The sequence below is a fragment of the Haliotis asinina genome, chromosome 10 (assembly GCF_037392515.1).
Source record: "Haliotis asinina isolate JCU_RB_2024 chromosome 10, JCU_Hal_asi_v2, whole genome shotgun sequence".
In the NCBI taxonomy this organism is placed as follows: Eukaryota; Metazoa; Mollusca; class Gastropoda; order Lepetellida; family Haliotidae; genus Haliotis; species Haliotis asinina.
This window is the reverse complement of record NC_090289.1, coordinates 51,852,171-51,863,546: the sequence shown is the minus strand read 5'-3', so window position 1 is coordinate 51,863,546 and position 11,376 is coordinate 51,852,171. Positions and strand designations below refer to the sequence as shown.

General features: G+C 40.5%; 1 protein-coding gene across 1 annotated transcript; it reads right to left on the bottom strand.

Moving 5' to 3' along the window:
- LOC137299052 (hemicentin-1-like) lies at positions 1 to 6,822 on the bottom strand. The gene is made up of 10 exons (XM_067831537.1): positions 6,264 to 6,822; positions 5,933 to 6,024; positions 5,005 to 5,164; positions 4,407 to 4,468; positions 3,368 to 3,524; positions 2,662 to 2,828; positions 2,330 to 2,441; positions 1,085 to 1,286; positions 469 to 553; positions 1 to 115 (listed from the first exon to the last, which is right to left on the bottom strand). The coding sequence occupies exons 1-10, from the start codon at positions 6,361 to 6,363 to the stop codon at positions 110 to 112; spliced, it is 1,143 nt and encodes a 380-aa protein (XP_067687638.1). The 5' UTR covers positions 6,364 to 6,822; the 3' UTR covers positions 1 to 109.
- Between the last annotated feature and the right edge of the window lie 4,554 nt (positions 6,823 to 11,376).

Here is an 11,376-nt window from a genome sequence, read left to right as displayed (position 1 = left end):
TTTGTAACATAAATAGCCGTTTAATAATATTCCTCGTACTTTGGGTTAAGGTATTCATAACATGTGACCGTTTGAAGATGCCTCGTGTGCAGTTTCCGCCATAGCACCTTCATTGCTGAAAAATTCAGACATACTAAATATACATAGTTTCAACGTGATGAATTCCTTTATAAACCGACATAGAAGAAAGTACATATCTGGCGTTTGGGTGATACTATTACAAAAGGATCGAGAACGTATTTTGACACGTGTTTGACTAGAAAAGTACGAACACGTATTACACTTTGTTTGTGATGTACAGATCACAAACCTCGTGTACATTACTGGCATGTCACCACAGATTTCCATCATAGGTATTCATTTTGTTAAGCTGTGTGCATATTGTACATTAATAGTATCAACCATATTGAGGTTGCAATATGTAGAAGGTACACATGAAAATGCCCAAATTTGGTCACTGGAATCTACCTTTGACGCGTGCACGGTAAAAGTCCTCATAACGTATTGGTAGTCGTCACTGGCATCAACAGGTGTTGCCTTGATCATAACGTTTCTGGAACATACAGTTTGTGATGTCACACTTCAAAAGTAAATGTTAACTTAAAGGTCATGTTTACACATGAACTGATTTACTGTAAAACAAATTCGTAACGTTGATAAGATTATTGTCATGAGTTCAATAAATGATAAAATTTAGTGCAAGTTGGTGAATTCTTAACAAAACTTTACACAAGCCCGAAAATGGCACATGCACTTCACCAACAATTTGATCCTTGTGCATTTCATTTGCATGTGGTTTGCAGCTGGTTTCGCCTAGCTAGTGTTTTAAGTGAGTCTAAACTTTTGATGGGAAGTATATTAAGGACTGTTTTCGCGTAGACGCTTTGCAGGTTTGAGATCGCCATACTGATATGACTTTGGACATTTTAAAAAAGTCTGTATACATTGACGAAGCATTATTTGCTGGAACGTAAATGTTACATAAACAAATTCGATAAAATGACAGAGCTAAACATGTAGTGCAAGATCAAGGAAAGTTTACGGCTACATCCCATCTACAAGTACGTAGATATAATTCACTTACGAAGACACCCCTGCCGCGTGGCCGCCATTAAGTTCGAAGTACACTGTGGCACTGACTCCTGTCCACAAATACACTGTTTTGTTGGTCGGCGGCGAAACGAGGCCCTGGTCATCGCTGATGCTCATTAACACCTTCTGATACGTGGACCCGCGATTGACCGCCTTCACGTACAGGTACATTCTCCCATCCACCGCCAGCTCCCCTGCAGAAAGTATACATAATATTTTGTACCTGCGCACTGTGTACTTGTAGAAAGCGTGAACAAACCACCTGTGTAGCATATGAACATTATTTCTTTTCTGTGGATAATAAGATTAATTATTCATTTTTTAAATTATTAGATAACATGCATAGCGTATAAACAGTAGTGTGTACCTGTTGACCACCTGCATAGCATGTGAACAAGATTGCTTTAGCGAATCAAAACTGTGGTATTTACCATTAGATCACATTCATAACGTATAAACAATAGTGGGTACCTGTGGATCACAAATATAGCATATAAACAAGGTTGGTTACTTGTCGAGAAGGAAAAATATAGATCATATGTAGAGCGTGTACCTGTATAATACAACAATAGCGTACAATAGCGTGTACCTGTTGACCACCTGCATAGCATGTGAACAAGATTGTTTCCTTCCAGAGAATGAAAACAACAGTGTTTTCCATTAGATCACATGCGTAGCGTAAACAACAGTGTGTACCTGTAGATCACCTGTATAGCGTGTAAACAAGATTGGCTCTTTGTCGAGAAGGAAAAACCTGTACCTGCGTGCTCTTGTAAAGAGTATATTCAGTAGTGTTTACCTCCCAAGAATGAGTGCATGGGCGTGTGAGTGAGTTTAATTTTTAACAATATTCTAGCAATATCACGGAAGGGAACACCAGAAATGGGCTTCACACACTGTACCCATGAGGGAAAATCGAACCGGTTCATCGGTGTGACTATGGACAGCTCTAACCACTAGGCTACCCCACCGCCCTTACCTCCAGGGAGTATACACTACGAATAATGGTGTGATTCTGCAAATCACCTTTAGACAGCTCAGATAATGTTCGAACAAATCAATACAAACAGTAGAGGTGAAGGTTCATCGTAATACAATGCTAACTGAAATACAGCTACCCCTGCCATGTGAAAAACAACCATTATCACAAGCAGTGAGGTTTTGTGGATGTTTCAAGCAGATACGGCGAAGTTTTCTATGATGCAATTCACAATAATCAGGTATAATCCCTCTCTACCTTTAATATCCTGTATTTTCAAGTCCAAGGCACTGGGTTTTACAAGCGACATCTTGGCTCTCTTGAACGTGTTTCCCAGCTTGTCTTTTCCCTCGACCCCTACTCGAAATGGCTGCAATTGAATCACAATCGGCATTGAACAATACATACCTATTTTGGCGCTTTTACAAACAGCCTAACAGACTTATTTTTTACGTTTTTGGGACTTGCAAAATATAGTGCTATATTTCATCATGATGTGAGTTTCTGTTCAGAAAATGGTTTATTTCTTCGCCAAACTCTCAATTCAAACGGTTACATTTGCACTGCGGACGAAACAGAAGCTGACTCACGACAGAGGGAATGGTACCCTGCGCCCCGAAGGTGTCACCCCTGTGGCCTTGAGGCAGCATTGGGGCGCGGTACAGGAGGACACCCTTCTCATCTATAAACACAACGTCATCAACCGAGCCCTCCTTGTCGGCCCCCGACATCTGGATGACAACTGGCGTGGTTGTACCTGAGTAGAACAGAGAATGGATAATTGTATAACGCCGTGTAATGGTGGCCTGTAAAAAGACGGAACAAGTAGATATTTCTTGAGTAACGATCAACGATGAAAACAGAACGTTGACACACGTCATGGGCACTAATTGTTAGCAACTAGTTTTTATTCCAGTCGGTCAACACGATTGGACACTAAGGACCTATTCAGAGCTGAAATTCATTCGCAATCGGTTTCGTAGAGCGGCTTTGTGCCAGGATTTGTGCCAGTTCGATTTCAAATATGTATCCATGTAAGATTACACTTCCTTCATCAATACACTCAAACGACAACGGCAGTGTCCATTGTTTACCATTAGGCGTTATTCCATTGTCTGCCATTAGACGTTAAGGTGAAAATAGTGATGAAACAAGTAAATCACGATTTATTTCTCTTTTTCGTGACCACCAAAGCTAAATATGGAAAATGTTTTCGTGTCTTCCCAAACTTAGACATTCTTGAATTCATAGTATTCCCTTGCGACAGTCATATGTACGCAAGTTAATTCTACCCACCCATTATAGGTCTTCCCTCCATCTGCATACTGTATCCTGTCTCCGCATGTGTAGCTATGAAGGTGACAGAGAAGTCCACGATGGTCTCGCCGTACACGCTGACGTCCCAGTCGCGGCTGTCCTGTTTCTGGAGCCTCCACACGCCATACCGCGATGCCTGGGATTAGATGTAAAGATAAGTATGACGATGTCATTTGTCGACTGGAACCAAAGTCGGGGGGACTACAACTCGCAATAATGACGGTACTGTACTATTGTATTGCTATAAATAGAGGTACTTTGCTGCATTTCACAATAATGCAAGGTACACAATTATTGATGCACTGAGTGAGACAGCTTAGTTTTTCGCCGCTTTTAGCAATATTCCAACAAACATCACGGCGAGGGACATCAGAAATGGGCTTCACACATTGTACCTAAGTGAGGAATCGAACCGTGGTTTTCAGGGTGACGCGTGAACGCTATAGCCACTGGGCTACCCAACCGCTCCTTACTAATGGAGTGTAGATGTACTCACATTTGAAGGCGCTGTAGTTACCCACAAAATAGTAACTTAACTATCACTTATAATCAAAGCACAATATCGGAAGGTATGCGATTACTCATAATAATGGTAAAAACACCATTACTGACGTCATAGAAGGGGCGGCATAACGTATAACAATGGGCAGTACACTATTTCTCATAACGCACGGTGTATAGCATGTTCTGTGCATCCAGTTCGTTCAAGAAAAACTTGAAAGTTCCAATATAACAAAATAGGTAAATCTAATGTACGGTCATAGTGAAGATCTTCAGAAGATCTCACAAAATATATATGTCGGTCGGTGAAAAAGGTAACCTCAATCAAAGAGTTACTCCATCCGACAGTCACCACGTTTCACAAGTGAATTACACAATCGGCACAGTGGGAAGTTACAATGACATTGTTTCAAAACGTAGTTTAGGTTTTCATATGTCCAACTATGATTCGACAGAAACAGTGATTACAATACAGTGATACAATCGATGTCAAAATGTTGTCGATTCTTCGTCTTACCGGAATCACTATTTCGAGGGCTCCATTTCCCAGATAGTTCTCTGACACAATTATTGGGGTGCCTGGAAATGGGAAAGCAGACTGAAAGTGACATGTACCAGCCACTGTGTTACTGCCATTACTCTCGCATGGGGTCTCAAAAGCGTTGTTTGTTCCAAGTTAACTAGCTGATTACTTTGTTGACGGTTTTTAACACTTGATGCTTGATATAAATGTTTGTCTTTCGAAAGGTGACCTCACAGGAATGGCAAGTGTCTGTGGATGACCAGTGCTTTATTGTACAATTGCAACGTTACGGTGTACGTACTTACACCGTTTTCAAGCATCTCGAAAAGTATCTATACCAAATCGTCGCCATCGTCCAATCATGAAGCTGATCATCCATGAACACTTCCTATAACTTACAACTTCTAGAATGTCTTAAGTCCGTATATGAACTCGATCATAAAATTGCTTTATCCAAATGCGTGGTGTGTATCAGTCACACATCTTTTCCTCAATGTTCTTCAGCGGCAAAGCCATCAGTAGCATTGTACTTAATGCCCTTAAACCCCAGTTGCAATAACTGGATGTATTAATGCCCTTACACCAGTTTTACCTTGTGGATAATACAGTTTGACGATTGGTTTGGCTTGTTTGGTTGTCTCCATGATACGTAGCTTGACGTGGCTGAGAGTGTTGTCCACAGGGATGTTCCAGAAAGCGTCACTAGGAGTCATGTGGAAGGATTCCAGCAGGACATACGCGTGGGCAGAATCCTGCAGCAAAACATTTACCCTGAAATACCGCACTCCGACATCTCCAACAGTACCGATGTAAATACGGCGACGAATCTAACAATGTATAGCTTGGTAACCTGACGAAGTATGGATTGAACATCGATGGCTGCGGAGTTTCGCAGCGACCATGAACCGTGTTTGCCAGTGCGACACCTGAACCTGGCTCACATCCGAACTTCCACCGCTCTTCTTTAAACATTAAGTCATCATAAAATTCATTCACGCTAAAACTACTAATTCCCCAGGTGGTGGTGCCTATCTTAGGCGACACCCTCTCCTTCCAGCCTCAGTATTTATGGTTCAAACGAGTCTTTCTAGCAGGACTTCAAAGAGAGTCATACAACCCTTGTTAATTAAGAAGTCGTTTTGTCAAATTTAAAAAATCAAAGCTTCAGTAACGTTTCGAGAATGACTTATGACAGACATTTTGGAACATTTCCAAATTTGATGCATCACTGACTATTATGCCCGGTGCAATTCCCAATTTCGACACGTTCCCTGGATGTTTTCTCAGGTGAATATTTCATTTGCCTTGGCGTGTGTGTGACGCCTGCTGCTGATGGGGAGGAGCATGTTCACATTCCCCCGACCACTGGATATCATCACCATTTAGTTGGTGGTGATTCTGGAACACAGCTCTTGTTTCATTAACAGTGCTGTCGCCTCTGGGTTTTGCAAAGATTTCTTCTGAAGACGTGAAAAATGTTGAAGATTTTATATTTTTATACGAAGGCAGACGACAGTTACCTTGATGATTCCCACCACCTGTGAGACGTTGGTCTTGTCTGTGTTGTAGACATTTCCTCCTGATGACTGGGCGATCTGCTGGTACACTGAATCTGGCGGATGAAATAAATATCAGATACGCTGTTCAGATCCGTCCGCTATGATTTTCACATCACAGTTCATGTAAGAATGAATTTTGATTGAACATCTGGCAAAATGTAACATTGCTAATCACTTCTTTGAATGTAACAAAATGTCGATTAGTAGTTGAAATGTTCAAAGCTAAAAGAAATATTTTAGATATATCCAGTTCTCAAAATAAATAAATTTAGTGAAAATCCATAATTTCTACCTGCGCTTCTGTTCGTCTTCTGCATTGGCTGGAAACCCTCCACGCAGAGCACACTTACGGACACAAAAAACAAAATGGCGGAAAGTTGACAGGCCATCATTTCGTTTACACAATTATGCACTATTTAACACAGCCCGTTTCAGCCTGAATCCAGCCTCCTTTTGCACATCCAGACAAAGGTAATGTTCGCACATGCAGAACTCCGCTATTGTTACAACTTGTCCCCTGTAAGACTTTTAAAGACAAAACCTTGTTTTAAAGCTGTTATATAGACACTAACGCCCATCCTTTATCGGAACATCTTCATTACCGATCAAACAAATTGTAGAAGCATTATAAGGTTTGGGGAGTAACATCAGTTTGAAATCAAGTTTTTCTCTTGTAATCACGCATGTCCGCCCAGGTCACGTCATTGTTGACCTCCTTTAAGTGGCTGTCCGCGCCCAAGAAAACACGATATGTACATACGCATCAACACTATTGACCGTTTTACAGGACAGGCCGGGAGACAGCGGTTTCAAGGTGACGCTGTTCGCTTTGCTGAGTTGTACACAGCTGCAGAGATCCTCAAGTGGTGACGAGATCCGCTGATTGTCGATTCGATTTCGGTACGAAAATTCCATATTCTTCAAGCAACACATTCATGTTCGTGAGTTCCCTTAAAGGGTACACAGCATTGACCTTCGACATTTGTCCCGTGTAAGCTGACGTGCCTTGATGCAACTGTTTATTTTTCAAAGTGACTTTTAAACCCAAATCAGTCACTCATTCGCATGTCCATTTAAGTACATTTACATCTGCGGGATTACACTTGTCCAGCTCGGATTATCTATGCCATCCTATTAAATAAAGCATGAACATCAATATAGCACAGAACTCAATATGTTAACACAGACGTTAAAGAACATCGTATTAATTCTTCTTGATGATATTCCATGCCATGACAAATCAACAGTGGTAACATGAAATAATCGGGCGATTAATAGTTTCTTTCAGCAGTATACGAGTGTTAAACCAAAGGGACTATCTCACTATGTCTATAAAAGGCATAACTATTAAATCCACCAACTGTACATATGATGAAAAATGTACAATATGTTATATGACAATGTTAGTAATTAAATTAGTAAATGTAAAAGGGTATTGTCAAATTGACACGGGGAAATTCGAGTAAATACGAAACCTGTAGGATCCAGCTCCAGCAGTGGGTGTTATTTCTCGGAATGTGTTTTATCTTGGAATGTGTTTTATCTTGGAATGTGTTTTATCTTGGAATGTGTTTTATCTAGGAATGTAGCACATGTACATGGCACAAGACTGACGTTTAAGGGATGTCTAGCTGAGCCCCATATATAATATCAATGCCATCAATATCAATACTACAAACTTGATAAATGTGATTTTATTTCCAAGGAAAAACTTTTGTCATCGAATGTCAGCCCGACGTTAAACGTTTAATCCATATGCAAACAAACCTTTTACTGATGGAAATCCCTAGATAAGCAGATCGACCTAACCCTCGATCGTGGGTCGCATAATGGCGTTGTTTATATCAACAGACTAATTCAATGTGAGCCTGACATTTTGTGTGTAGGTAAAACAACCTCTCACGTACACTGTCCTCTAAACACCAACATTAGCGACTTCCACGCTATATCTCCACGGCCTAAGTGTACGTGTGTGATGGATGTCTAGAGTAGAAATATACACATTTAAGTACGTAGGTAGCGTGACTCTCTGATTCCAGTGATACCGACGTTTAGGGTTCAATGTTTTTGACAAATATTAGTTCAGTGGCCTTCGATCTTAGCTATACAAAGATACAAATGTATCCTTCACGTGACTACGTAAACTGGATTGGCGGGGATCATTTGCAGAAAACGATCGCAGATTTACGTCAGACCTACAGCTAACACTGTCTGGATCTGCTCAAAACACTGCCCTCCTCGGCGTGTGAGTCAGTAAGTGAGCGTGCGAGCGTGCATGCGCGTGTGTGTGAGCGGTGAGTGACTGTAGCTAGGGTGCGTGCGTTGTGTGTCTGGGGGTATATATGTGAGTCTCTGCGTTGTGTATACGTGAGAGTTCTGTGTATGTATGGGCACAGGTATTGTATTGTAAAACTGAGAAACACAGAAGCATATCTGTCTTTTTGCATAGAACCTCGCTTATCCGGACACCCCCTACAACAGGGTCCGGGCAAACGAATTTACGAACATCTTAATACCTTGACTACTACCCTGCAAGCGCACTAGCGCAGGAAAACTGAATCCATTGTCAGTTACCTCACTCACCCAGCAAGAGCCCTGGGAGGCAAAATAAATCACTCTGCTTAATAAACTGCACATAGAGATTATTGGAGTGTTATGCTCAGTCAAAACATAAATAGTGTCCCTTAGCAGGATTCAGATCACAAGCTTTAAGCATGGTCACATTGTGAAATTAGTCGACAAAACATCACTAGACGAAAACATGTTCTATCTACATTGTTTTATATAGGTTAGCTTGTGTTTTCTCGTTAACTTAACAGAAAACAGCAAACAAATGTACAAACGTTTTCTCACGATCCACCGGTGATTAAGATAAGAATATCTTATGAAATACCTTATGGAATCTTGGTGCAAATAAACCGTAACTGAAACCATTATAATATCGGGAATAATGGACTCAAAAATCATATGTTTATCAGATGCGGGGTTTACTATAATTGAATTATCTAAACTAACAGTAACCATACAAGTAGCAGATGGTAACAAGTCATTACTATTACAAGGACTGTATAATGTAGGTCATGGTTAATCAGTCCTCCTTGGATAACACTTCTATCACAAAAACGTAAGCTTCGCATTAAAGCGTTCAACTACAAGAAACATGACTCTTAAACAAGTCGATGTGTGTCATTTATGGTACATTCCCAATCAACTCGCTTTCTTTTGCAGGCATCAGTGGCGGTTATCTGGTTCAGGTCTGGTTTGTGCAAGTACCCGTGACTTGGTGCGACTACTCGCGATTTCGCCTAAACTGATGTAATATTAATAAAACAAATTACTTATCTGAGTGGAATTTAGAAGTTGGGAGGTTCAATACAGAACAAACTTTATGAATAATAACTTCTTTTATTCCTGAGAGCGACGTTTCATACAGATTCTTGTACCGTTGTCAAGCATGAATGACAACGGTGCACGAATCTGTATCGAAACGTCGCTCTTATGAATAAAAGAAGTTGTTATCCATAACATTTGTTCTATGTAATAAAACAAATTACGATAAATAAAACAAAATACATCAAACATCGTCCAGCATGGTCACTGTCCGTTAAGTAAGACACAGAAATGAGCAACTATCACTGTTTGAAACTGACATTCACTGACCCGATGAGGAACAGTATTTCCAGATAAAGGGGTGGGTTTTCTGCGCGAATTTCGCCTCGTGTAAATATCACCCACAAGACAGATTTCTGGACATCCAGGAATACAACTACTTGTTGCATGAAGCCATTGCCATATTGGATATATTACGAACGCTTCACACATTATGTCAAAGAAGAAACTTGACCAAATTTTTCAAAATACAATAATTTGGACTTCTTTCAACATCACTCCATTTAATATTGCAGATTCAATATTATTGTCAAAATATAATTACAAAAGCGTTTGTTGGAATAGTACTGAAAAGAGGATATAACAATGTAAGTCAGGGTAACACTTGTCACTTATCTTTGTGAGGGAGTTTTGGAAAGTTGATTAGACGCGTACTAAATATCATCATCAAGCATAATTGTTCCAATAAGGCTAGTGTATGTTTAAAGCATCTCCAGATGTGCTGAAAAGGTGTCCTGTCTTTTGTGAGAACTCCCAGTTGTGAGACGCATTAATTAATTGATGAGTGCACATAGGTGGTGCTTCCACATCCCTACAATGAAAGTAGGGACGACTCTGTTGCTGAAGAGTACCCACAAGAGGCATGGTACATTACTGAGTTAATGCAGAGGATATTGTCCGTTGAAGAGCATTTATTGTTTTCAATAAAGAACATCGATTGATGCAGAAATAGAGTATGAAAGATATGGAGCGGCCAGGCCGACTCCGGTACTTCCTGAAGGTCTACAATATGATGGTGATCGAAAAGATCAATCACAGGTAAATAAATACGTGTGTATAGATTATGGTTAAACAGTCACTGCAGTCAGACTCTATGATTTGTGGTGAATTTGGTAGATACCGCATCAGTATATCCGTAAATGTAAGACTTATGTCAAACTGGACTAAATATTATGTTGTAATGGCAAATTTATCTATCCTACGGGATGCTGGGTAGTATTATATACTATCCCCAAAAATAACGCACAGGCGATTTGTATTTTAAATCTATTAATTAGCTACAGTGTTCAAACAGGGAGACTATATACAGATTGGTTCAAACAGCCGTCAAAATATGCAACAAAAGTATTGATAACATGATTTTATACAACTGCACAAAGAAACAATCGAATTTACCCGAAAATGTTGATTTTAATGAGATTTCTTCCAAGGATTAGAAAGGATTTGCCACGGCGCAACAAAAATCACCTTCCAGTTGAAATTGTGCAGCAAAGAGCAGTCACTGTCTGGCAACAAAAATCCAGGTTACTTTCAGAAATTGGCATTCGTTTGAAGGAGTTTCAAGATCAAATCACTACGTCACGTTTTGACTCTGCGACACGGAACATCACAATTGGAAGAATGCATGCTGGAGATTACCAATCCTCTGTTGCCAGGCGTCTGAATGTCAGTCTGAGCAACATATCATGGCTTGTATCATGGCTTGCAACTCGTTGTAAACAAAGAGGTATAATTAATAATGACCGTCCTCGTACAGGCAGACCTCGTGTTACCACTGCAGCCCAAGATCGGTACGTCCGTGGACTACAGTTGCGTGATCGTACTGCCACGGAAGAGAGCACAACAGTCAGAGTGCCTGGACTTTTCCGGTTAAACTGTACGGAACAGCTTGAAAGAGCTTGGTCTGAGAGCCAGGAAACCCGACGTCAGGGTCGTGCTACGTCGCCACCATCGCGCTCAGCGTTTCCGTTATCTAAAAGTATCCACTTGTTCGTAAAGACATTACCTTCTACTAA

Coding starts and splice junctions, on each gene's coding strand:
- LOC137299052 (XM_067831537.1), bottom strand. CDS start 6,363: ATGATGGCCTGTCAACTTTCCGCCATTTTGTTTTTTGTGTCCGTAAGT. Junction 5,165..5,932: donor AGGTGGTGGGAATCATCAAG/GTAACTGTCGTC, acceptor GTTTTGCTGCAG/GATTCTGCCCACGCGTATGT. Junction 2,829..3,367: donor GGAGGGAAGACCTATAATGG/GTGGGTAGAATT, acceptor TGTTCTACTCAG/GTACAACCACGCCAGTTGTC.